Source organism: Catharus ustulatus, chromosome 25 (assembly GCF_009819885.2).
Source record: "Catharus ustulatus isolate bCatUst1 chromosome 25, bCatUst1.pri.v2, whole genome shotgun sequence".
Taxonomy (NCBI): Eukaryota; Metazoa; Chordata; class Aves; order Passeriformes; family Turdidae; genus Catharus; species Catharus ustulatus.
The window spans coordinates 6137769-6165638 of record NC_046245.1 but is presented as its reverse complement, the minus strand read 5'-3'; the positions used below and the strand labels follow the sequence as shown (position 1 = coordinate 6165638).

At 56.0% G+C, this 27870-nt stretch overlaps 1 protein-coding gene across 1 annotated transcript in view; it reads right to left on the bottom strand.

Moving 5' to 3' along the window:
- LOC117007119 (neuron navigator 1-like) overlaps window positions 1-27480 on the bottom strand; it is a 60121-nt gene extending 32641 nt beyond the window's left edge. The window contains exons 1-3 of the mRNA XM_033080025.2: window positions 26880-27480; window positions 26413-26513; window positions 23531-24244 (exon numbers count right to left, since the gene is read on the bottom strand). Coding sequence (XP_032935916.1) covers window positions 23531-24244; window positions 26413-26513; window positions 26880-27460 — 1396 coding nt within the window. The 5' untranslated portion in view covers window positions 27461-27480. The remainder of the gene's footprint in view (window positions 1-23530; window positions 24245-26412; window positions 26514-26879) is intronic.
- Between the last annotated feature and the right edge of the window lie 390 nt (window positions 27481-27870).

Sequence of the window (27870 nt, the reverse complement as noted above, 5' to 3'; positions counted from 1 at the left end):
GCGCTGCCTCCTCCCCAGGCGCTGCTGCCAGCAGGGCTGCTACAGCCATGCCCATCCAAGGAGCAGTGGGGAGAGCCTGCACTGTGTCCCCAGCTGCCCTGACTGAGGGGCCAGCACAGGGCACCACCTCCCCTGTACTGCTCTGCTGCTGGGGCACCAATGGCAATAAGCAGCATCCTAGGGTTCAGGGACCGGAGTTCCACGGCAACGGCACTGACTCATCCCCAGCTTCATTCATTGCCCCATTCACCATCCATGCCTAGATGACATCACTCCAGTTTTTAGGTGACAGTCCAGGTGACTCTGGACTCCAGGAAAGGGCCATATTGGGACTGGGAGAGCTGCTCACCCACCTCTGGAACACATCCTGCTGTTAGCATTGAAGTGCCACCATCTGCCCCCACAGTGCTGTCCAGGTGGTGACACAGAGAGTTCACCAGTCACTGCATACCAGAGCTGAGTGGAAACCGGAGCCACTGGGAGAGGCTGAAGTGTGGGAACAGCGGGAGAGCGCTGGATTCCTCCCCTCATCAATTTAGTAAGCTTGTGCAGCCAGATGTTTCCAGCTGCTGGAACATGGAGCAGCAGAGAAGGCTCAGCCCATGCCGCGGCGGGGTCAGTCGGACACCCGGCCTAGGCCAGGCTCATTTTCCCGGCAGCTACGGCTGGGATTTGTTCCGCAGCACCCCCCATTCCACTGGAGCTGCAGGCTCAGGGACTGATGTCTCCCTGCCCCAGCCCCAGACTGCAGCCACTCAGCAGATCCCACTGCTCTCACAGCTCGAACCATCCTGCTGTTACAGAGTGAAGGGAGTGCTGGCTCTGGCCCTTTGCCCCCTCATTCTGACCATGCACAGGGCAGCCCTGAGATGCAGCCACTGTCCCCAAGCCCTGCACTGGGAGGTCACCAGAGTCCATTGCCCAAATAACTTGTCCCTGTGCTAGGCTGGGTCTTATTTGCCTATATCCTCTGCTGTGCTTGAGTAGCTCTCTCTCAACTGAGAGCACTCACTCAACACTCCTTTCTCAACTGAGCCCTTTCACTGCTCTCTTCAACATCAGCAAATATGATACAGCTCCACTTGGCACATGAGAAAACCAAGGCAGGAAGCCTCAGCCCACTCTCAATCACTCCCTCACCTGCAGCACTCCCTGGCATGGCCTCTAGCACTGACCACCACATTACACAAACTCAGCAACTGTGGGTGCCTGGCCCCAACCCATGCAGTGCCCATCGCCCCCATCTCCTGCCTGGCGAAGCTGGGGCAGCGGCAGGTACCATCACCACAAGGAGATCTGCAAGGTGGCATGCAGAGCCAGAGGCAGTCAAGGAGGAAAAAGAGGAGGAAGAAGGCAAGAGCTGAGAGCTGTGCTGGAATGGCTGCCTCAGGACACAGCACTGTTTGCTGTGAGTCTGACTGTGACAGACAGCACAGAACCATGGCTGGACAAGGCCAGGGAGCTTCAGGTTGTGCTCATGTCCAGCCCTCCCCGCCACCTCCCACAGCAAGCTGCAGCAGTTCCTTTGTCCATGCGTCGGGGTGCAGCCGTGGCCCTGCAGCCGAGTGCTGCCGACGTGGCCGTGGCTGAGTACGTCAAGGAATGAGGAAACAATCAACTCCAAATGGCTCATTTCAAAGAAGCATGTGGCCACCGGCTCCCGCTGGGGCCAGGCAGGGCTGCATCCGTGGGACATGTGTGCCGCATGTGCCTTAGCACAGAAACTCGCGTGTGTGCGTGTATGTGTTTGCATCATTCATGTGGGAGCCACATGGCAGCAAAAGCCTGCGAAAGATGCATGTGTGCATGTGTATCACCTATGCCTGTGATCCTGCACGTGTGCCCACATGTCCATATGCAGGCAGTGGGACAGCAGGACATGATACCAACACCAGCACAAGGGTGCCAGGATTGTACGGGTGCACTGTCTGCACCTGTCTTCACACAGTATGAGCATGGCACTCACAACTTGTGTTTTCTTGCCTCCTGTGACCCAACTGGTCTCATTTTAGAGGATCCAACTGGGAAAGGACTCCTGTTGACCCAGTAAAGATTTCAACAGCAAGCAGGAATTCACCAGGAAAAGGCTGCGTGATGTTCCTGAGTCATTCCAGTGGGCCCCTATTACACAGTAGCTGTAACGAATTTCCCAGGCTGGAAAACATTTCTAACTGCATGCTCAATTCCTTCCAGTGCATTGAAAAATGCACTAATAAACTCTGCAATAAAACCCATTCTCATTGGGCTGTGAGCCTCCTCCAGCACTGCCGCACTCCCTGGCTCCACAAACCGAGTCGAGCAGACTCACAATGTTCTCATCCATCTGCCCCAGCCCCTGCTCCCAGTCCTGTTTATGAATGAATCAGGACAAGCAGAGTTTTGTTGGTATTCTTCTTGAAAATCTTTCACTCTGGCACTCAGAGACCACCCAAAGGGAAGCCCAACAGCCTGAGCCTGGTGTGAACCTCACTGAGCCCTGTGGGTTCTGCACTCACACCCTGCAGCCTGCAACTCTATCACCGGCATCTGGGCGAATGGAGTATATGGCTTTATCTTGCATTATTACATCCAGCTCTGATTCCCACTCCTGGATGGCTGGGCAGCGGGATGATCACAGCCTGTAATCCTTCTCTTTGGGGTTTAACTGTCTTTTCACCCCAGCAGTTCCCTAACAGGCAGAAGGAGCAGGTCTGCAGTGCTGGCCTTGCTTTCCAGCTCAGCCTCATCCCTGCAATTCCTGCGTGCTCCCCACCAAGGATGTATCAGTAGCCCAAATCACCCCTCTCTCTCTGAAGATGTCCAGGGTACTCAAGCTGGGCAGAGCATGTCTTTCACACTTGCTCAGTGCCCTGGGGAAGCATTGCACTCTTTCCTACAAACTTGTTGCCCCACCCAGAAGGCAGCAGGTACATTAACACTCCTGGTTTAATTGCTTTCATTGGTGTGAGCAGAGAACTGGCTGCCAGCCCTACATCCTCTGCAGCAGTGTCAGTAGAGGGTCCTGCTCCCCAAGGGGCAGGGACAGGGCCACCCAGTACCCTTGTAATGGGGTACCAGGGTACCTGGACAGCTGGGTGGTGCTCTGCTGAGCATAGGCAACCGGATGGGGAAAGCCTGGCCACCACTCCCTGAATGGCAGCAGCAGCCCCTCAGCTGGTGGAGCCAGAGGTGCTATTCCCCACGGATATGGAAGGAAGCACAGCCTCCTGCCATCGGTGATGGGGATGTGCAGGGGAAGATGCAGATACCTGAGGTCCCCACCCATGGCTCCACCAAGGCAGCTGGCCTCTGCACACAATGCTGTCCTGCACGTAGCCCTGCAAGGCTGCGGGAGGAAGGTGAACACAGCCCAGCACATTCTGAACTTGCCCTTGGCAGAGGGAAGAGAGGCCAGCAGCAAGTCTTGGGGGAGAAAATGGGGTTACAGCAGGCCGCACTGCGGGAGTCCCACAGAGCCCAAGTCCTCCAAGGAGCACCAGCCCTATGGAGCCAGAGGCATAGAGGTGACAGGACCCTGGTTTGGTACAGTCTCACATGTTGGTGGACCCTTCTTCAAAATTACGTCTCTGTGGGAGGTTTCCAAGAATGGCTGCAGAGGGGGAGGAAGCCAATTCCCTGCCTGCACTCACTGGCTCTATCATTGCACCCCACCACTGCAGTTGTCATCACTGCCATCATTACCACACCATCCCCATCACCACATCATCCCCATCACCACCATCCCACCACCACCACCATCCCCGTCATGGCCATCACGCCCGTCACCCCATCATCCCCGTCACTCTCAACATCCCCACCACTGCAGTCACCATCACTGCCAACATCCCCATCATCACATCATCCCCACCACTGCCACCAGTGCAGGCTGGGGCAGCCCCATGCTGTGGGAGGGGGCCATCATCTCCCAGACGGCAGGTGAGAGCAGACAATAAGCAGCCGTGCAGCAGTGACAGGCTGGGACTTAAGCCGAATCAGCACTTTAGGGGCGATCGTGGCTGCTAAGCCTTGAGAATCACTGCTTGTAACAAGGGCAGGGCTGAGAGACCTGGAGCCTGGACTCCGTCTGGCTCCAGTGAGCCAAGCTTTTAAAAGGGATTCAGACTTTCTCAGGCTAGAGCAGCCATAAATCTACTTAATTGGGTCTCTCCCATACACAAGTTTCCAAGTGAACCCACTGGAGAGATCCAAACGGGCTTCCAGCCCATTTGTGGGTTATTCTTTCAATGGATGCTGTGCTTGGCCCCAAACCACCCCACCTGCACATCCAAACCACAGTTCATTTTCCAGATCCAGAGCCTCTAGCTGTTCCATGTACAGGCATTCCACCTCTGTGCTGCCCTCTGCTCCTCTGTACTGATGAGCCAGGGGAGCCAAAAATCCCCTGTGTTGGGACAGACCCCGCCTCTGCACAAGGCACATCCCAGAGCCACACCTGCCTCCAAAGCTGCTCCTGAAAGCATCAGAGGAGCTGGGAGCATCCCAACACCCCTGTCCCCACCATCATGGGTCTCCAAAATAATTCATGCAGCTTGGGAAGGAGGGTGATGATAGGTCAACAGGCCAACCCCATGCTCCAAGGGGGGCCCTGAGCCTCTGGCACATACAGTGGCAGTCACACACGATGACACTAACTCCCTGCTGACAGCCCCAAGGCCTTGGGCACATGAGACAGTGTCACCAGTGGTCACTGCACCTGGGGTTTGTTCTAAGCTGACAGGCTGGTCACGCAGCACTCCATGCCTCAGTTTGCCCTGGAGCCTGCCATTCTCCTCACAGTTCTGCATCACCAAGGTGTGACAGTGCCATGCTGGCCCCCACATGGTACAGCTGTGTCCAACCTGGTTTCAGCACCCTAAACACCCCAGACACAACACCTTTCCCACAGCCACCAGCAGACAGTCAGGGCAATGCTGCAGACCCTGCACAAAAAAGCCAAAAAGTGGGGAAGAAATGGAAAAAAAGCCCTAATTCCCCAGGGTGAGGCAGAGCAGTGCAGCCAGGCCCCAGCACAGAGGCTCTGGAGCAGCCGGCAGCAGCAGGTTCACACTCCCCACGCATCACCAGACGCAGGTTGGACATTGTGGAAATTCAAAATTCCAGATGGCTCTTTTTGGGTGGGGTTTTTTTTTCGCCTTGCCTCATTTCCAAGGCAACAAGACTCCATGTCATCTGCCAGTTGCCATAGAGATTTCACCTGATTCTGCTTCAGCGGAAGAGAAAGCCGGGCTCCTCGCTGCTGCTGAGGAGCCACGAGCCGCGACCGCCTCCAAACTTACTGGGAAGAGCAGAGATAAATGGGGCTTTATATGAGGAAGGCAATGGGCTGATTCAGAGGATCAAAGGAAGGAACTGCGGGTTTCTATAGCACAAATCAGCCCTTCACTTAACTGCTTTGGTGCCCTCCAGATGTGCTCTACATCTGGGGACGTCGCCAGCTCTTGCTCCAAGCTTTGCCTGGTGGAGGAGGGGGAAATGTGGGTGCATGGGGAATCCTGCACCCACTGCTGACACAGCGTGTCAAGGACTTATCCGGCTTCCCTGCAGGGAAGGGAGGGCACAGGGCCTGTGCAGGTCACAGCCATGTCCTAACCCCATAATGACCCTCCCTCACTCTGTACAGCCTTTCTCCAAAGGCCCTGTGACCCCGAGAGTCTAGGGGAAGATGGGGCAAATACAGGAGCAGCTAGTGAAGAGATGCCCACAGGCTGTGCTCAGCATGGCTTGGGCTGTCACAGACACAGGGGTCAAGCACCACAGGCCCCCAGGGCAGCCACACGCAGACAGACATGGGGCATGTTCCTCATCAGCACCAATGCCATCCTCACAGCCCCATCACTGCTGGAGATCATCCATGGAGATGGTGTGGCTGCATCCACATCCCAAGCCCAGATGCAGCACATGATTCAGTCATTCATCCCAGACCCCACTCACCCAGGCCCCTGTGACAGTAGCTCTTGGACTCTCAGTCCCCCTGCCTGGGGCTCCCTGCTGTTGATGATAATGAATCCCTTGAATCTCTCCTGTGTCAGAGAGGGACACAGGAGAAGGTCCCAGGCACTGCCAGGGTGCTCACAGGTGGCAGTCACCCCTGCATACCAGAGGTCAAGGTTCCCACACCCATCCCTCCCTGCTGCTCCCCGCTGGGTGTCCAGGCCTGGCTAAAAAGGCATTTATCAGTCCCCAGAGCTTCTCTCTTCCCCAGCCTGCATCCCTGTACCAGGGCCAGTGGAGAAGGACCTGGCCAGGCAGCTCTTGGCTCAAGTTGGCTCTGTTTTGCAGGAGAACAGTCATTAGCAGAGCCAAATTTCCCATTCCCAGCCAGAATACGGACATGCTTGGGGAAGCTTTATATTCACAGAGACAAACAACTCACATTTGCTTTTTAACTGTTGGAATTGCACCCACTGGGACGGAGCGAACAGGGAGCCTTTTGTCCCCCTCGCCTTGTGACTGAGAGCTTTGTGCAGAGCAATGCGTTGCAAACATAATTCTCCCTGGCCTCAGCTGGGCTCTGGTAGACACTTGGTCTGTCTGTCCATCACCATATCAGCAAAAGAGTCCTCATGTGTCTCCAGAAGGAATGCAAAACGTCCTCCCCAGCTTCTCTGGCAGCCTGTGGAACTGCTCCACACTGAGAGGTCAGAGCCACCCAAATGGACCCAAACACAGCTGGCAATGGGGGCTCTTCATCTCCCAGGTACCGAGGGTGGGCAACCAGAGGGGCAGGTGGCTACAGGCAGCAGAGCTGCTCTCTGGGGTTACAGCTCGCCTGGGTGCAAGGAAGAGCAGCTCCAAGCATGGAAGGCACAGCACAGGCACAAAGAGCAGCTCATCACGAGCCTCCAGAGAAGATGCTCCAGTCACTCCCTAGACAGGGTGTCCGGAAACTTCCAGCCCACTGCTGAGCTCCTGAATATCAGAGCTGGCATTCACTAAGCTGTGGCTATCAGCAGCCCTCAGAGCCGTCACTCTGGGAGAGAAACAAGGGTCAGCTCTCCCAGAGTGGGACATGTCCTCAGAGCACCAGCTGAACCCCCATCTCGGCCCAGCAGCACCACCCAGGTATGAGCACCCTTCACTCCAGAAGAGTGAGATCCCAGAACAGTTGCTCCCTCTGAATGCTCAGCTTCAGGAAGGGGCTCAGCATTGCAAGCACACCCTGGGCTCTCTGCAAAGCATGGGGGATGCACACCATGAGGGTCCAGCTGACAGCACGGCCAGACCCCCAGGGCAGGTCATCAGCCCTTACATAAGAGGGTCCCTCAAGAGCCGAGAGAAGACTGGGCAGGAGGCAGAGCACCTCGGGGGGGAGAAAACCCACCTTAATGAGGCTCCAGGCTCCTTAGTGGATCTATTGCTGCTATGTCCCAGAGGAGGGAGGGAGATAATACAGGCTATTTTGCTTCCATCTGGGGAATCGTTTTTCTCCAACATGTACTGCCACGATGCTAATTTTTAAGGCTGATGATTAATTGATGTCAGGCTCATTATGGGGCCAACGGATCTCTCTTCCCTGGGAGCGCCAAGGACAGAGGGAGACGTGTTTTGACAGATGTTGTTGGAGCTGCATGTGAGTGACGTCCTAACAACAGAGGAGAATAGGAGCCATTACCATGGAAAGCCCTGGAAATGGGAAGGGGAAGTGCTGCACGCGACCCCAGCATCCCTCCTCGAACAGCCCCTAATCAGCCTTTCATGCTCTGCCCCGTGGTTACCAGGGCTTTGCTCTGGAGATAAACGGTCTTTGTGCATGCCCAGGGAGAACTGAATCTCCTGCCTGCAACGAGGAAGGCTTGGCCTTTCTTCTCCCCCATCCCCAGCCTTACAGGAGGGCCAGGTGCCAAATTCACATCTGGCACCAGGAGCAGCAGCCTGCAGGGAGGCCGGAAACAAGTCTGCTGCACATATGATCAGCAGGATCCCTCAAGGTTCGGGCTCTCCCTGCACCTGTGGTCCCCTGGCAGTGGGGTGGGTGAGACACTCCTGGGGTTGCCTAGGGCTGCTGGATAACCAGGCACTGGGCAAAGGTTCACCCTGAAAAATTGTGGCAGCAATCTGCAATAGGCAGCCCAGGCAGGGCTAGAGACCAACACACTTATCACAGATTTTGGGATCCCTTCAGTCTGCAGCATCAGCTGCCCAGGTGATGTTCACCCCAAAGCAAAGCCCCCATGCCCTCCCAAAAATGGAGCTGTGCATGGTAAGTGGAAGCAGGTTTGCTTTAAGAGGCTGCCATGGCTCTGACAGCAGCACAATGACTTCCTGCATTCTCTCATGTCCGCTGCCCAGAAGCGGGATGAGGCATCCTGCTAACTCAGTGGAGAGCACGGGTGATCCTGATCTTCTATGCCAGCTCCCCAGGTCCACCCTCACTGCAGTCAGGGGTACAGAGCATCATGCCCTGCCACAGCCCTCAGCTTGCTCCCCTCCCCACCAACACAGCCATTACCTCTGCTGGCCTTGTTACCTGCTCCTCCAAACTTCTCTGAGAAAGGTGCCTAACCCATAGGAGCTAGGAGCAGCATCAGCCCCATGTTTCTCCCCATCCTGGGGCTCCACACCCAGCACCCAGGACTCCATCCTGCTGCCCCACAGCAGTGCCTCACAAATCCTTGTGCCAGGGACATACTGGGTGTGTGCCAGGGAGCTCAGCAGCACCAGTCTCGCCACAACCATACTCAGCCAAATTCGACACCAGCTCTGAAGGCCGCACTGCCAATCTGCCAGCGGTGTTATTACAAACTCGTGTTAATTGCTGCACAGTGCCTTGAGCACCCTTCACAGGGGGAGGGATGCAGATAAACTATCTATTCTTAGCACTGATGGTTCCCCACTCCTCGTGCCGGCCCACACCATCCTCCAACTGCTTCGAGACTTGCTCCCCCTCTCACAGTGCACTCAGAGAGTCCCCACCACCAGGGAAAGGTTTTCTTGAGCAGCAGTCACATTTTTCCCACTAAAGGTGATTTGCAGAGAAGGAAGGTCTTGCCCCCTTCAGCAAATCTATTTGTGCCACAGGAGGGAAGGGCATGCTTGGGACCAGAAAGCTCTGTGGGAGCCACCACTTGGTCCCTACCCATGTGCCCCAGGGGCTAGCGGCCAGCATGTGTTCTTTAAAGTGTTCAACCTGTGTTACAGTGAGTTAAGGGATGCTGACACACTCTACTATTCAATGCAAAGAGCTGCTGTTCCACCTATAACTCCAAATTTTAGTGGGGGCCTGGCAGTACCTGGAATGGACAGGGTGAAAATGCTCCAAAGCACACACTAGTGCCAGTCTGAAGGATTTCAGTGGAGCCTCTGAACTCTCCACCGTGTGCCAGCTCCTGTGGCTGCCCTCACTATGCACCTGCCAACACCAAGGGCTGAGTAACATATGATGACAGTGGCCATGAGCCTCCAGGCACAATGGGAGAGCCGCCACTCACCTCTGGACCCCACAGACCAACAAGCACATCCCCTGCAGGCTGCAGGATCCCTTTAAGCATGCTGAGACCACATGGAGTTAGAGCCCCAACTTGGACAGTTGGGATCCCCAGCCAGGCTCAAGACAATGCCATTCCCTGAGCTGTCCAAGTGCCAGCACACACCGTCCCAAAGGCAGACCCCCTGGGAATCCACGCTTCAAGAACAGCACAGAGGGGTCCCTGGCAGCACTGCAGCTGGGATTTATCACCTCTAAGACATCTCAGCTCATGCAATGGCTGCCTGCACAGCAAAAGCCCCTCTTCGCTGTGGGAAGCAGCTCTGCAATGTGCTTTGAGCTCTTCTCCCTAGATTTGCTCCGGGGGCCTGTCCAAGCACTGATGATGCACAGCCCAGAGCCACAACTGCTGCAAGAGAAGCCAAGCCAACACTACAGCTTGGGGGGAAAGCATCAGCCAAAGTCACTCAAAACAAGGAAGCAATTTGTCTTATTCTGGCTACACTCCTTGAAAAAAGGAGCACAGAGCAGGGAAATCAGGATCACCGCGCAGCGCGCTGAACGAGCACCCACCGCAGCGGCAATGGGGAGCGTTCACACCAGGAGCCTGACAGATAGAACAGAATAGGGGAAAAAGGATGGAAAAAGAAATGCCATGTGACCCCTTGCTCGATCCAAGGCAGACATCACATCCAATAGTTCAGAAAATGAAATACGCACAATGAGCTCCAGTGAGTAATTAATCCCTTCAGGAACACTGTAAGCGATTGCAGACAGCTTACCAAGAAGAAAAAAATTGGAAAGTCATTGAAAAAATTACCACAAAATGTTTCCTTTTCTTTCCAGCCTGAAATACAATGAGATCTGCAAGGAGCCCTCTCTGCTCTGCACAGTGTGACAGCAGTGGATTTCCAACACCAAGCTGGTTTTCCAGCAACACTCAATCTACCTGCCAAGGTGACAGTTGCAAGAAACCAGCCCAGCCTGACAGACAGCAACAAGAGTGGTCGTCCAATGCCCAGCTCTGACCTTGGTGTCAGTGGGACATGGTGGAGGAACATTTCAGGAGGGACAAGGTATGGCACAAAAAGGTGTCCATGATATCTCACATCATCAGCAATTCAAACTCTATGAATTACTTTTGCAAGTCAGAGCTTGGCTTATGGAGCAGGACAAGCCCTCCTGGCCATGAGTTTGGGCTCCCTGGTGATGCTTAGCTCCGTGAGCCAGCCTCCATCATCCTCCACCTCTTCTCTCCATCCTTGTGCTCCCCCTTCCCTTATTCCACTTTCTCCAGCACTAACCAGCCAGGGTCCAGTTTGGGCCAAATTCTGACCCATTGCACCCAAAGTCTCGCTTCTGCTCAATGCCCAGCACCAACAGGCAAGGAAACACGTGTCCACATTCTGCCCCTGTGTAAAGTGACCACGTGCAGGCTTTCAAATTAAAACCACAACCTAAACTTTCACTTCCACTTGCAATCACTCTGATTTGGAAAACAGTTTTTTCCTCATGTCCTCGTCCTGGTTTTCTCCCCTCTCTCCTGTTTTCTCTCACCATGTTTTTGTTTAAAAATTCATCAGGCCAGGGAAAAATGTCAGGGCAGAAAAAGCAAGGGGCGGGGGGGGTGGAGGGGAAAGCAGAAGAAATTGTAGCTTTTGCAAACCCATCTCAGCACAGGGGAGAAGAAGAGCTTCCAGACTCACCTCTCTGCTCTTGGAAAGCGAGAGGCACTCGGGAAAACAAGGGAATACTGCATATTAACCAACCTCCCGCATGCTCCGGCAGCGGATGCAGCCTCGCTGACCTTCCTCATAGTTCTGGGATCCTCCAGGCCTAACAACTCTTCTAGCATGGCAACCAGGGCAAAAAGGGATGGATGAGGCAGGAAAACAACCCTGTGTGTCAGTGTGGGATGCAGCCTGCTCCAGCACTGACCATAAACCCTGACTGCTGCTCCTGTTCATGACAGAGCTCTTACACCACAGAGACAAGTTCCAGCTCACATTTGGCCATGGCACAGCTCCGAGCTGGACACTGGCTGATGTGAGGCACATCCCACAGGTGATGTTGATTTGGGGAAGGACTAAGATTATGTTTACACAGCAGCAAGGCAGCTCCCGTATCCAGTGATGCAGGGACACAGAATCACCACAGAACAGTCTGGATGGGAAGGGACCTTAAAGACCATCTCACCTTACACCTTCTTACAACCAGACCAGGTTGCTCCAAACCCCATCCACCCTGACCCTGAACACTTCCCACACAGCCACAGCTTCTCTGGGCAACCTGTGCCAGGGTGTGACCACACTTAGAATAATTAATTTCTTCCTAATATCCCTTATGCATCCCCGAGCATCCCTGCAGTCTCAGGGGTCACTCTCACCCTAAGCAGAACCTGCTTTGCCGTTCCAGAGTTTCCCTCTTACAACATGATTTTTGAGGACAGCTGCTGCACTCTCCACACAGGATGTGTGCTGCATCAGCTTACGAGTGAGCACACTCCGCCAGCGGATGAAAAGCTATATGGAAATGGAAGATCATTACCATGATCTCTGTGGAAACATCCCATCAGAGCAAGTTTTTTGTCCTCCTCTTTCTCTCTCCCCATGTGTACAAATTCTGGCACCCCATGCACCAGTTGGCGTTGCCTCAGCACTGTGGGTCCAAATGCAGGCGTCTGAATTCTAAAGCATTGTCTGGGATGTGCTATTGAGCTGCAAAACATGTAAGGTTTGGGATGGAAAACAGGCATCTCCTGAAATACAAAAAGGAGCTGGCAACCCAGATTTTATTTGACTTTGAAGCTATAGAGAATGTCAACCAAACACAGTTTGCTTTATTATCACAAAGGGAATGAGAATCTCAGCCACAAAACAAACCCGCACCTCTGCCCCTGGAAGGCAGCAATGGACAAACAGGGAGCAGAGCGAAGACAGCGTGGCTTCGTCCCACTGGTCACTGCTGCAGCACAGAGCAGCTGGGCTTGGAAATGCATTACCAAGCTCCACCTGAGAATGTGAGGCAGGAAAAACTGCTTTGTAAATTTACTTTTGATTTGGAGCTCAGGGTTTGTGTGCCATTACATTTAGCCAGTACTCATTTCTCAGTTCCAGGCAGGGAGGTTTGCAGGAACCCCCAGAGTTTCACCCATTTTAGCACAGTGACTATTTGCCACGTACCTGCTGTTCACTTTTGAAAGTGAGCAGGGTGGGAAGTGCCCAGCGGTGCGAACAGCAGCTGAGTCGAGATCGAATCCTGCCTCCAGGTTACTGCACTTTCCTCACCATAGTATCTGATGAGTGACCTCTCACTGCAGATTCTGCTTTCAGAGGCGCAGCTTTTAAAAGCCCAACCTCCAAGCCCCACTCTGCACAGTCCTGAAAGTATCTCACAGGCTCCAGGATGAGATTCCCTCACTCATCCCCCATGCTGCTTTATGAGTGGGGCCATTTCCCTCCCCTCACAGGAATTGGCCACATGTTCTCCATCTGGGAGTAGATGCCCATGAGCCAATAAACTCAACTTGGAAAACTTCACTGAAAACAGCACCAAATTTCTGAGTGCTCTACAAACCGCGGCCAGATGATGGATATTAGTGCTTCAGCAGTCCTGGGATGCTGTTTGGCGCAGCACAGCAAAAGCTAAAAGGGCTCAGGGAAATGGGAATGAAATGGCTGGAGGTGCTGCTGCTGGAGTGTCTGCCCTCCTCCAGATGATCCAGCCTGCAAGGAGGGACGATCCCAATCGGCTGGTGAATCAGCCCCCAAACAGCTGCTGTACTCAGCCTGGAGTGTTGAAAGACAGCAGCTTCGGCCTTACGGCGATCCCCGGCACTGTTGGGGCACAGGGCAGAGCCCTGGGGAGAAAGGTCAAGGACCCTGTAGGGCAGAGCCCCTTACTGCCCCATCCCAGCTATGCCCATGGCACTGCTGGCACAGGGCTGAGGAGCAAGAGGCCTGAGGTAGCTTTGTCACTGCTCCTCCCCACAGGGTCAGGATGCAGTCAGCTTCTGATGCATTCAACCTCCGACAGTGGGAGACAGGAGGTCCAGACAGTGATAAATCCAGCCTCACACCACCCAGAGTGAGACATCAAAATGGAATTTGCCGAAGGACCTTGCACTGATGAGCTGTGAGCTCCAGGCTACATACAACCCGAGGCAGAGAAGACTCAGACCTGCTGGGAGTCAGGCAAATGCTGGTACTTCCCCTTTGCCAGCAATCACACGTTCTCCAGGCCATGACAGATTTTAACCCTGGTGAGTCTATGTACGCATTATTTGGGAGAAAAACCACCACTAACAGGAGCCAACAGGTGCCAACTGGCACCTCTGCCCCCAGGGCCTCTCTTCCTTGCCCATCCCGAAGTGCAATGCATGTCCAGGGCAACTCCAATTCCCTGGAAGGATTTTTGTTATATTTTTTAATGAACCTGGGGTTCGGGAGATGCAGGAGTGCAGGGTACTTTTCGCCAATGCCCAGTGGATGTGGCAGCCCCAGAGAAAAGCCCCCAGGCTGTCCCCATTGACTCCCCACAGCTGTTTCCTTCCAGCAGCCCTGCCTTGCCCTGATCCAGCAGGACAGAAAGCCCCATGCCAAGTATCAACAGAGCCAAATTCAATTTATTCCCACCCTTCAGTCTGCAGAAACCTCCAAGCCCTGCACAGTTCAGCGGCAGTGCGAGTCCAGCTCCTCAGGATTCAGCACATGCTCCTCTGGGCTCATAGCAGCAGAAGTTTGCAGGTCATCATCTGTCCCTCCTCCCTGCTGGGATGGGAGGAAGCTGAGCTTCATTATTTGCCTTACTTCTGCACTGCCTGTTGGTGCAGTAAAGGTCTAGAGGCTAAATGCAAGGTGGTTGTGAAAGGCTACAGCTGGGTGGCCAGGGGTCCTGCACCGATGGTGACTCAGCATGCTTGGCTCTACATTGGTCCTGCCCTGGCAGAGCTGGACAGCCCCAGGTTCCAGCCAGAATCGGTCAAATGCCTTTCCTCCTGCTTTTAAGATGAAGGGAACTTTGCTGTCTCCCCTCCCACAAAGCAGCGCTCCCACCTTGGAGCCTGCCAAAGCAACCCTGCCTGACCTGATTTCACCACTTTCAGGTTAGCCCATGACTCTGTACCCACCCTGGCAATACTGCCTTGGGCCTCTGAACCACCAAAGCTGGGAGAAACCTCGGGATGTGGGAGCAAGCATCCATGAGGCTGACAACGTGTCCTCTGCAGCACCACACCGGGAAACAGCTGGCGAGAGATATACTGGCCCCATCGAATGGTCCACAGCACGTTTTCTGCCAGCACAACCTCACCTCAGGGAGCTCCAGCATCACAGAGATCAATGTCAATTAGCTGCTATCTATTCTTCCAGTTGTTTGCATCAGCTTGGAAATATAACGCCAGGCCAGAGACAAAGTGAACTGGAAATACCCCGCAGCGCCTAACGCTTCCAGCCGGAGGGGTTCATTCAGCTGATGAGTTTCGTCATCACAGGTTCCAGCCCGAAGAGCAGGTTCCTGCACTCCCGTGCACATCCTCCCCACCAGCCAGTGCCTGCATCTCACATGCTGGGCTATGAAAGGACTGCTCTCTGTGAGGTGGGTTTTACAGAGCCCAAACTGCTCCCCACCATGCTCCCTGCAAAAGCTGATATGTCCTGACAAGGACTGGGAGACAAAGCCCTGCCATGATTAACCAGCTGAATCTCCAGGCCAGAAAAAAACCCCCAGGGTAAACCTCTTTTAGTGTCAAACCAGGCTGGCACAGGACCAAGACAGACCCCAAGATGACACGTGGGAAGTCTGAGATGATGAGACTGCGCATGGGCAACAGACGTGTGATTTTGAGAAGTGTCTCCTCAGTGAGTTATTCTCAGTACACAGCAATGCTGAAAGCTCACATGCTATAAACAGCCAGCAACAGAGTCGTACCTGCACCACAGCTCTGAATGTGCTTCAAGCCAGATCGGGGAATTGGGAGACCCAGGCTGGGGCACAGCCAGTGGCAGGGACACTTGAGGCCCATGACAAAGCAGAGGTATAAGCTTCAGGCAGTCTGGGCTCCCAACAGAACCAGTAAGGGCTAGGTTTGGCCACAACTGAGTCCTCTTGAACAAGCTTATCTGGTTGTAGGGTCTCACTGCCAGCTTTGCCACTCTTGATGACACAGCCCTGCATAGGATGTACAGAGGTGGGACATGCAGCTCCCACAGACACCAAACACACAGGCTGGCAGCCAGAAGGGCTGGTACGAGAAATAAAGATGGTTCTACTTCTCTCCAATGCTAAAGGTATGGCACTACCCATCTGCCATGCTGCAGTTAGGGGGAACAGCTCTAAACTGAACAGAACAGGTTAGACTAGAGGTTAGGAAGAAATTCTCCCTGTGAGGATGGTGAGGCCCTGGCATAGGTTGCCCAGAGAAGCTGTGGTTGCCTCATCCCTGGAAATGTTCAAGGTCACATTCGATGTGACTTGGAGCAACCTGGGCTCGTGGAAGGTGTCCTGGCCCATGGCAGGGGTTGGAACAAGATGATCTCTAATGGCTTAACCCAAAACCATTCTACAGTTCTGCAATCTCCCCTCCAGCTCACACAGCACAGCTTGGCCCATTTTTCTGGGTCACATGAAAACAACCAGAACCTCCAGCAGCTTCAACAAGGACCTCAGCCATGAGCCATCCTTCCAGCTCACCAAGCAAGAGAAGTTGCAATCCCACAGCCAAAGCCAGCCAACTGGCTGGTGAGCCAACAAGCTGGCACAGAGCCCAGCCCTTCCACTGCGTCACCTGTGGCTGCGAGTCAGGCTCACAACCTGCCGAGGGAACCGCGGCATCGTGAGCCAGCCAAACCCTCAATTTCAGTTCCACATTGAAAGGCACCTCCTGGGTCCCTCCTAGCCAGCTCACCATCCCCTCCCTACCCACTGGGCAAGACCCAGCCTGAGGGGAAGGCAGAGCAGCCCTGCCTTTATTTGCCATAAAATCTTTCTGTAATTTCAGGGGGATGCTTGAGGCCAGACCCTCACAGGTATGGAAGAGGACTGCAAAGTGCCCACCTCTGGATGAGCAAGACAGCTAAGAAGAGAGACAACAAGGCCGACACAAAACCAAAGCAATGTGAAGGGATTAAGAATCACTGATACCTATGCCAGGTGGAAAAGCCTGTGCTCCCAAAACCCTGGCAATGCTCACATGTTCACAGAGGTGGAGGCACATGTCAAGCTGCAGGACACACCTGCATTTCACTGGGCAGCACGGGGGCACGTGTGTGCCTAAGGTCTGCTCAGGTTCCCCTCCAGGGAGCTCACATGCCATGCTGTGCCAGAGCCACAAGGCTCTGGAGCCACCTCCCCGATCCATGGCTGCTCCCAGGAGCGAGGAAAATGTCCTGCCCAAACGTGCTGAGCTTCTGCTCAGCTTCCCTATGCAAATTCCAGTTGGTCCTTCAGTGAGAGATGAATCTCAGTCCTCCTCCTGAATTAATAAAAAATACATTACGCCCTCAATTGAACAAGACAAATACCAGCGCAAGGAATGAGAGAAATGCTGGCGCGAAACAAAATGTGGAAGAACTGGATTAGAGGAAGAACTAGCAAATCGGTGGGCACTGGGCACCACTCCTCAGTGTCACACCCCCTGACACAAGCACATTTCCATTTACACAGCTTCTAATCTCAGCTCTGCAATGCAGCATCCCCTGACTTCCCAGCTTCACGGCTGCAGCATCCCTGACTTCCCAGCTCTCCTCCCGCTCAGCTCCCTGCTCTAAGCTGCAATGCAGCAGCATGGGCAAGCCCTACTCTCCCTTTTGCCCCTCCACCCCACCACGAGGCAACACTGAGCCTCCCAACCGAGCTCCAAGCCTCACATGTCCTCTATCCTCCCAAGCTCACTGCTTTCCAGCTGGAGAGCCGGCAACCCCTTCCCTGGCTCCCCTGAGAGCTGCTTCATGTGTCTGGAGGAGGACACGACTTTGCAGGGTGGGGATACAGCAGAATGACAGAACGTATCTGATCTCCAGTGTCCCCGCAGCTCTGCATGAGATACAGGCAAGGTGTGAAGCCTGGAGAGGACAAGGACTCAGATACCACAGAGGGATGGAGCCATCCCCACTCCACCCAGGGAGTGGATCCAGGCTCAGCAGCTTCACCATTGCCACCAGTACCAGGAACACTGCAAACACACAGCCCAGGACACCACTGTCACTGGTACCAGGAACACCACGCACGTGGCCCTGGGACACTGCTGTCTCCAGTATCAGGAACACCGGGACACAGCACATGCAGGGCACCAAACACCACAAGCACAGTGCCACAAAAGACAGTCTGGACCAGACAAGTGACTGATTCAGAGGATGTGCCAGTGGTTCCACCTGACAGTGCACAGTCAGGCAATCTTGATCCCAAGACTGAAGCCCTACAGCAAACCACCCAGTCACACCCACAGCTGAGCCAGGGAAGCCACATGCTCACACTGGAGGTTGGCATCACTCACAGGTTACACACTTCAGAGGGTGCAGGCTCTAATTCTGTGTTGAGTTGGAAAAAGCCTCCCCTGTGCAATGGGTACAAGCATTACCCAAGTGCTGTCCTCAGATGCTCGAGTGAGAGTGGGCAAGGGGGTCTGCAGGTAGAAGGGACCAGGGACATTGTTTTCTGGCACCATGAGAAGCTGCACAGAAAGACAAAGAGCTGGGAACTTAAATGGACGCAACAGTGCGATTGATGGTGGGGGGACTTGCGGCCAGGTAGTGCTGTGGGCTCAGAGACACATGCCACATCATGAGAAGCCAAATACACCAAGCTGGAAACACAGGCATGTGGAAGATGCTCTCCAGAAAGACCCAGAATTACCAATGATTCCCCGAGTGCCAGCACAGAAGCACGCTGCGCACGAGGCACCAGGACCAGGCAGGAACCATGGGTGGGCTAGGACCATCCCAGCAGCACTCAGCAGTCACACCCACGGGACTGTAAAGCCTTGAGGGGGCATCATCCAGGTCCCACTGTGGTCACATCCGATCAGCAGGTCCCAAATACTACTGCCAGAATTTCTATTATTTTCTATTCATTTACATATATTTCTTTTTAGACATGTTGGATTTGGGGGCAAGATATAGGCAATCACTGGGAAACCCCCATTTGAACAGAGATTTTCAGGCTCTTTGGGGAGAATTTTGTTTCAGCCACACATCCCCAAGTATGTATTTTCAAGTGTTTGCTCTGCTACCTTTCCATGGGAAATTTTTAAAGACAAATCTGGATTTATTTTTTTCTCAGCCCTGTTTCCACACTGCCTTAATCACTGGGAACAGGGCACATCCCAAACAGCTTCAGCAGAAGATCTGGGGCCCGTGGATCTCATTTCCACATCTTTTCACAGACACTGTAGCCATTTCAGCTGGAGAAAGCTGCTGTCAGCTCCTGAGAGCAGGCTAGAAGCAGCAGCACAACTGTGTACCACTCCCTTTCTCCTCACTATTATCCCAAAGGCAGGAGTCCAGCTCTGTGGACAAAAGGAAATAAATTCCCGTCCCAATGACCTCGTCACACAGATGCTGTCACACAGAGACCTTAAGAGAGGAATAGCATTGGTGGTATCAGGACAGTGACAGCACTTTACGAGGCAATAACCCACTCTCATCACGATGAAGTGCTACTTGGTCTCTGACCTCCTCATGGTCTCCTGCCAGGGAGACTGGATACTGCTACCCAGTGCTGCCACGGACAGATTAGTGCTTAATTAGACCAATAGGAACAACATGGAGCAGAGAGAGGAATGCCATGGGGTAGAAGTGCTTCTTTGATCCCACACGTGTTTCCAGAAAGGATGGCAATCAGAAGGGAGTAACTTAGTTCCCATCTCCACTAGGGTCAGGAACATCCTTGCATGGGACATGTCAGATGCCAGTCTTTTCTGCACTGTGGTTTACTTTTTAAACCAGAGTCAGATGCAACACACAGATCCCACCTGTCACGGAGCCCATCTGCCCATTCCAGCCCTTGGCTCTCCTCCTCACCACTTAAGGGCTGTTGGCACCCACTGCCCACCCAGTGCCAGCTGAGCACAGCCAGGCTCTGCCCTGCCTGCGTGTTGGCACCACGAGGGTACCGACTCCCCATGGGTGTGTACTGCCCAGCAAGGACATCCCTGCTGGGCCACCTGGGAAAGGCAGCATGGCCCACCCAAGGGCTGCAGGACTGAAATGGTTTTGAAGAGTTTGGCAGGGCTGCAGACTTCTGCAGAGAGCATTTCAGAGAATGCAATCTCCACTGGGATTTCACGTGTGTCCACCTGGGTTCTGGCCCACACAACACTGACCACTTATTTGTAGATGCGAATTAGCAGTCACTTAAGAGACACCACATCCAGAAAGAGATGGACAAGGAAATGGTTGCAGAAAGCTGCTGCACGATCTCAGAGGTGCTCTGGGGAGCTCTAGGTAAGTGCAACTATTACACTTGGCACCACACACTCAGCCTGTACAAAAAAGCCCCTGCACCTGCACAGCCCTGTCCATCACATGCATGGCGAGTTCTGCACAACCAGCTCTTCCACCACACTGGTTACGTGCCCTCCATCCCCTTCATGCTGTGGTTGGGCACTGGCATAATTAGCAACCTCACTTGCCAGCCAGCTTTGATGAGAAGCCTCAGTCTTTGGTTGATGCAAAATGTATAATTTGGATGATGGAAATAGCCTCTACAAAGCACATGTGGTTGCTGTGTGCCCGTGACCTCTCCTGGCTTGCGCAGGCTGCTCTTTAAACATGGTTCAGCTACAAAGGCTTTAGTGCCATCAAACAGATGAGGCAGCGGCAGTGACTGAATGAGAGGTAACATTTGGCCATTACTGAACAAACTGTATTTTTGGCCACGTGAGGCTTGGGAATGCTTCTGGCAGAAGTATGAGGTAGAGATGAGAATTCAGGTGTGGAAACCGAAGACACACAAGGTCTCTGGAAGCCACTGTGGTTGGCAGGGCCAGGAGCTCAGAAGCTGCACAGGCTTCTCAACACAGATCAGCAGTCCAACATATCTGCAGAGGTTGAAGTCCCCGCAATTTCTGCCTCTCTCTTCCCAGCACAAACTAAGCTTGTGGGTCTTTCCGTGCCACTCAGGATAGGGTGTCCTTCAGCAGACATTGCCAAACAGCTCAGGCTGATGTTTCACTTGCCAGAGGGACTGATGAAAACAGCAGACTTTCCTTCCCTCCCAAGCATCTCCTGTAGCAATCAGGAGAAAGCTGCTCTCCTGGTGCTCCTCACCAACCTTAGCAGGGTGTGAAACCCACTCTCCTGAATCCAAATCTCCTGGGATCCCATTCCTTCTGGGTCTATCTCCAGCACAGGAAACACCTCTTTCTGGGGAAGCCAGGTTGTGGAAGGTACCATCACCACTGGGGAAGATTTCATCTGCCTGCATTGCAAGCAAAAGGGTCTGGAGGCTCAGTGTGTGTCTACACCATCTCAAGTTGTTGCTTGTTCCAGCACCACTGTCACACTGCTGCTCCTTCCTCACCACATCCCAGGCTCCTGGTGGCCTCCCCACCACACAGGCTGCCATGGATGTGCCAGGTCACGGTTGGTTGGGTAAGTAGGTGTGATTCAACATCACAAATCCCATGAACGTGGGAAGTACAACCCCATGGAAGGGAAGTTTCAGCAGGGTGAAGCTCGTGCTCTGTCCACCCTAGGCACTCTCCCCATCCAACTCTGGACACAGCCCTCAATCCCCATCACAGGAAGCTTGCCAGTCCATGTGTCTTGGAAAATTATTGGCAACACACAGAGGACAGATCTGGCAGAGTTTGGGCCTCATGGACCAGCTGACCAAGTCTTCAGATGCCAAGCGCTATCCAAAGGGATGTTCAACAACTCCCAAGGTCAAAGTCAACCCTGACTGATGCAGGTGGAGGCTTGACAACACCCCAGAAACCAAATCAGTTGCTGGGAGCACTTCCACAACCATGATCTTCCTCAGAGTGTGCACAAGATCCTGTCTTGGATCTCTGATACTCCAGAGTACCACAAACTGGGAGTCACTCCCACGTGGGCCAGTCCTGCAAGGATTTCTCTTGGAGATGCTGAGGAAACTCCCACCTAAAAGCAGAGCATCACAGAGGGACACTCAGATTCCCCCAAGCATCCCAACACCAGCGAGTGGCAGTCTGTTAGTCCCATAAGTGACAAATCCTTCTGCAATCCTGCCCTGCTCCCATGGCATCTGGTGCCACCGCAGCATTAGGCCCAAGGATGGATGTCTGTAAACCCCACTGTGGGACTACTGGGGCAGCCTGAGCCCCTGCAGCCAGGCTGACCTCCTGCATCCCACCTGCTCATCCCCACAGTCTGCCTGAGCCCTGCTGGAGCTGGGGCTGTGACACCCCAAAGGCTCCCGGAACAGCTAGGGGTACAACAGGGAAGCAGACTTGGCAAGCGTGGCTTTCCAGGTGCCTGGCTCCAGCACACACTCCAGCCCGCTCTCCATCTCAAACCACCTTCCCCAGGCCCCAGGCCAGGGCAAATCTCTCCCCTTTCTCTTCATCACATAGCAAGGACAAGGCATCTCAAGCCAGCTAAAGTGCCAAAGAAGCTCCAGGCCTTGTAAAAAGATATCCCAGGCAGGGAACTTGAAGGAACTGGACATAGCAGTCCTGCCTGTAGTGCAGCTCCCCCACCAACACGAAGCACCAGGGCTTTACAGTCGACCAGCTTAAGCACTGCAAGCACCATGACGGCTCTGCAGGGCTCCTTGCCACCTTCTCATGCCAGTTTGCCAGACCAAAACCAGCTCTTCAGAGCCACAAGCCCCCATAGTCATTGCCCAGCCAAGACTCCAGGAACTGCTGGTTGGGATGCAGGGAAGACAGGGTGTCTGCAGGAAGCAGAGGGCTGCCGAGGCAGCCACAATTCCTAGAGATCAGCATGCAGCATGAGAGAATGGCAAGGGCTGGGCTCACCTGTACCGAGACCCAACACTGCAGCCCGCGACAGGGCAGTGGGTACCGAGCTCTAGGGCACCGCCAGCACTGGGCCAGTGCTCGCTGTTCTCATGGAAACCCACTACGCACACAATGTACACAACAAGCTCGGGGATCAAACCCACAGGGATAGCAAAGCACAGGCAGCCACAGGCTGAAACCGGCTCATGCAAACCCTGCAGCAGCATCCTTGGAAAACCCTCCTCTACCAGAGCCTCAGACCTCAGCAGAGCTCCGGATCTGCTCAACATGGAGCAGCAGCAGCATGGACCCCCTCACACAGCACCTCCACCAGCAGCTTCCCAAGGTCACCCCCAGGGTGAGCCACGCTGATGGTGGGTAGCAGCTGTGGCACGCAGCTGTGCAGCCTCCATGGTGTTTGGTGGGTGCTGAGACAAGGGATGGCCGACATGACACGTGGGGGAGGACAAGCTCCACCACCACCTGCCACTGCTCCTTGTCAGGAGGAACTGCCCTTTCACCAAGGCAAGAGGCAGGTGACAGCACCTTCCCTCAAGCATGCCTTGGAGATGCACTGAGGGCTGAAGCCCCTCTGCTCTGGAGTCAGGCTGGGAGAGCTGGGGGGTTCAGCCTGGAAAAAGCTCTGAGGAGACCTTAAAGTCCTTTTCAGCGCCTAAAGGGCTCCAGGAGAGCTGGAGAGGGACTTTAGGACAAGGGCCTGGAGTGAGAGAACAAGGGGGAATGGCTTTCCAATGACAGAGGGCAGCGTTTGATGGGATATTGGGAAGGAATTCTCCCTGTGAGGGTGGGAAGACTCTGGCACAGGTTGCCCAAAGCAGCTGTGGCTTCCCAATCACTTGGCAGTGGTCAAGGCCAGGTTGGATATGGGTGAGAACAACCAGAGCTAGTGGAAGGTGTCCTTGTCCATGGCAAGGAGTGGATAAGGATGAGCTTTGATGTCTCTTCCAACCCAAACCATTCTGTGATGGTGACTGAGGCTACAGAGGCTGATGACTCCTTTCCCCTCAGCCTCCCTTCACTTCAAGACACTGAGGTGGCCACCAGTGGGTCCTCACGCAGCGTCAGGAGCCCGGATGCCTACAGCTGCCACCTCTGCCCATTCCCATCTCGACGTCGGGACCGAGGGTCGCGCCGGCGGCACTCACCCAGCATTTGACTGAAGAGGAGCTGCTCCAGGTCGCCCAGCACTGTCACCACCAGCTCGGGGTCCACCTTCAAGTACGGCTTCTCCTCGGTGCCAGCCGCCACCGCCGGCCCCTTCCCTCCCAGCAGCTCGTCGTCGCACTTGCTGCCGCCGCCCGCCTCGGGGGCCTTGCTGAGGGGCTTCACCTCGGCGTAGGGGCCGCGGGGGATGCGGCTCGGCCTCCCTGCGGGCGGCGGCTTGGCGGGGCCGGCGGGGCGCGGCGACAGCAGCGAGTGCTCGGAGCGGGACAGGCTCCGCGACATGGCGGGCGCGTCCCGCCCGCGGGGGCCGCCGCGCCCGCCGCCCCCCGCCGCCGCCGTCCCCGGCGCTGCCGCCTTGGCCATGTCGTCGCTCCAGCGAGGCTCATAGAGCTGCCGCTTCTTCTCGGCGTCGGTGAGGAAGGCGAGGTTGGTGAGTGACTTCTGCTTTCGCAGGTTGGAGCCGGCCGGCAGCCGCCCGTCCGCGCTGCTCGCCTTGAAGACGCGGAGCTCCGCGCCCCGCGGCCCCGCGGCCGCCGCCGCCGCCTTCGCCCGCTTCGGCATCACGGTGCTGCCGTCGGGGCCCCGCCGAAAGCCGCGCTCCTCCTCGCCCAGCTCCACGTCGGGAAGGCTCTTGAGGTTGCTCCCCAGCATCCCCGCGCTGCAACCATTTAACCCGCCGGGCACTGGTGCTGTTGCTGCGGCACCGAGGACACACCGGGCGAGACAGAGGGAGAGGCGGTGTCAGCGCCCGTCCCACCGGCCGGGGCGGAGCGGGGAGGGGATGGCGCGGGCGGGGAGTTGGGGTGGCGGGGAGGGGGGTGAGCGGCACGGCCCCACCTCGCCGCTCCGCTGCCAGCAGGACACAGCGAACCAGCGGAATGTCAGGGGCGAACAAAAAGGGCCCGCCCTCCTCTGGCGCGGGCAGGGGGCGGGGCGCGGCGCGCGCGCCCGTGGAGGGCAGGGAGGGGAGGGGGCGCGCGCCGCGGGGCGGGGCCGGGGGGGGCGCGCGCGGTGGAGCTCGTGGGGCGGGGGGACCGAGCGGGACCCCGGGGACAGCGCTCCGTGCGGGACCCTGCGGTGGCACAGGACGTCTGGGGCGAGGCATGAAGCTGGCGGGGAGCCGGCGGTGGCCCCCCGCGACCTACCGGCCCCGTTCCGCAGCCCCTCGCAGGCAGGGACGTGCTGGGTGCTGGGCGGGAGGTGCATGAAGCCAGCTCAGGGGTCCCACGCCCCAGCACGCTGCGTTGAAGAACCCCCTGTCCCGCATGCCATGGACCCCACACCCACCCGGACACTGCGCACCCATTCCCAGGGGGACCAAAGCATCCCCATGTCTCCCCAAATTGTGCAGCAAGGACCCAAGGTGGCCCAAGGAATCCCCTGAGGGGCACTGTGGCCCCCAAACCCAGCGGGGCCTCTCCACTGATCGTAGGGAATTAAGGGCGGGGGGGGGGGGGGGGGGAGAAGGGAGTGGGATCTGGTTATCATCATTTTTCATTAATTACCCGTCCCTCGGGAGGGCTGAATTAAGTCTATTTGGTGACCTCACGCGGGCTACCATGGCAACCGCCGGGAAATATTGCATTAGAGCCCATCACGGCTGCCGAGATAAGGACGGGAAGACCGAGGATGGTGCGAGCCCCCCAGCCCACCCCCGGACGAGTTATCCGGGGTTCAGCCCGTGGTTGTGCTGAAGAGTCTCAAATAACTCCGCCTGGATGGGACAATAAAGGATGCCCCCCGCCAAACAAAGGATGTTTTGCTCTAAGAGGTGCTGCTGGGGCAGGATGGGTGCACAAGCTGCACCCCAAAGCCACTCGGGGTTCGGGGGAGGGTTGTTGCCTGGGTGCAGGCCCCGCTGTAGGTGGCAAATCTGCTGGCGTTGCGTCGTTTTGGGGCTGGTGAGGTGATTCCTGGTGTCTCCCAGTGTCCCCCATTCCCTCTGGCTGGGCCCAGCGGAGCCGTGGGAGGTGCCATGGGCCGGGGAAGCTGGAGCAGGCACGGAGTGAGGGAAAGGATCCGGCCCCTTCCCCGGTGCCGAACCCGCTCGGCTTTATCCCAAAACCTCCCCAAGGAGCAGGGCAGCTGCACTGGGCGCATGCCAGCCCCGCTCGCTCCCTCCTGGAACATCCTCCCGCTTGCTGCTGGCTTCAGCACTTTCCAAATCGGGGCTCAGCGCCGATTATTCTCTGACTGAGGTGCTGGGACTCCAGGTCAAAGTCGGGCTCTACCAGGAGCCACCGTGGATCTGACCGACTTCTGTCCCTTCAAATCACCTGGTGAAGCTCCCGGCTCTCTTTTTCCCCTTCCCTGCACATCTCTGGAGCATCCTGCCATCCTCGGCTGCCGCTGCCCTGGCAACCGCCGCCCCAGCATCCTCCCTGGAGCCGCCTCTCTAAAAATCTTCCCCCAAAGCAAGAGGGGAATGGGGTGGCCTCAGCATTGCAGCGGGGAGCTTGTATTCAGCCCTCGAGAAAGGGGGCGACCTGGTGGTGGGTGTGGGGACCCAGCGGTCCCTCCATGCCGGCTCCTCGGGAATGGGTCATTCCTGGAGCTCACTGAGAAACCGGGAAGAGGAGGGAAAGGAGCCAGCCCGGGTGATGTCCAGGCGCCGCCCCCAGAGGGTTCAGTCCCCTGTGTTTCTCACAGTGTAGGGTTTTGGCCATGGAGGTCACCTGATGCAGGAACTGCAGATGAGCCTTTCCCAGGGGAGTTGGAGCACCTCCAATGTGAGGGCTCCCCGCACCGCCCCCCTGACCTCCAGCCCTGGCTCCTGTTCCAGCATGAGCCTCTGTCCCCCGGCACCATCATGGCAGCACCCCAGCAGGACACCCCCATTCCTGACCAACCCCTCTGGACTCACTCAGGCCTCTGGGCTTGGGGTCCGGGTCAGATCCCTTCTCAGGACCAGAGCACTCATCATCTGGGGATGTGGCCCTCTCATGCTCCTGGTTCTCCTGCAGCCTGTGGGCAGAGCGGGGGTGAGAGTGGGTGATCATGGGCAACTGGCTGGGGACCCCCAGGAGATGAGAACTTGGAGCCACAGGCTCTGCCATGGTCTGAGGACACTGGTCTCATTGCAAGGGGTCCCAGGGCACCCTCTTCCTCAATGAGTCCATCCCCTTCCCCACATCAGCTCCCATAGGTGCCTTAGGAACCAACCCCAGCACCCCAAACCCAGTGGGATCCTTCCTTTTGGTACAGAGCCCTCTGACCCAACCTCACCATTTCCCATGGCAACTCCTCCTGGGCCTGCTTGCCTCCCCCTGTCCCCAAGCCCCATGTCCCCAGGCATCCCCAGCCCCATGTTCCTCATGCCCAGGGACTCACCGGTACTGGAAGGGTGCCACAGTGGCAGTGATGGGGCGGCTGTGTGGGGGCCCTGAGGAGAAAATGATGGCCCCTGACCCAAATACAGGGCCTCTCCCCTGTAAGCTACCATGAGACTCATCCCCTGTCCCTGCTGTGGCTGTTCTGCTGCCCTTCCCAGGGGACCCTCCCAGCCGCCCCCTGCCCTGTGCTAGGGGAATGTTGTGCAACTCAGTGGGCTCCCCCACCCTGCCTACCCCTCTTCTGCCACTGTCTGCTGCCTCTGGCAATTTCCCAGGGGACACCAAGGGTCTTGACAGGGCTTTCTGCCCGCCATGAGTGGGGACACTGGGGCTTCCCTCCCTGCCCTTGGCCGGCTCATGGCCAGCAGCTTTTCCAATGGCTTTGGGCTTGAGAGTCTTGGGACTGGGGGCTGGCATCTTCCCTGGCTGAGGGGACAGAGCCCTGTAGAGGACAGGGGACCCTGGGGTGCTCAGGGGGGCTGTGGTGTGCAGTTTGCCATGGGCCATGGCACGGGGCGTTGGGATGGCAGACTGGTAGTGGCTGCGGCCAGTGGAGTTGACATTGGCTGTCCCCTTCATCCTGGCGAGGCAGCTGCTGGCAAGGCTGTGGAGGAAGAGGAGGATCTGTTACAGCCCAGGACAGAGAGAGAACCCACAGCCCCTCAGCTGCACCAGACCTTGGTCTTTGTTCCTACTGGCCATGGGTGATCAATGTCCCCATCCTTGGAGAAGGCCACTGCACCCCACACCCCAGGGTGAGGACACACATGATGTCCTCTCCTAGGGAGCCTGTGCAGCCCCACCCCCATGTCCCCAGGTCCCTACAGCAGGTCTCTGCAGATGTCCAAGGATGTCTGGGCACAGACCTTCACCAGTTAGGGCTGTACCACAGTCAGGATGGGGCCCTCTTGGCCACTCAAAACTTTTTCCTGACCAACCAAGACCACCTCCCAGACATCTGAGGCCATCTCCTGGCCACCTTAAAACCA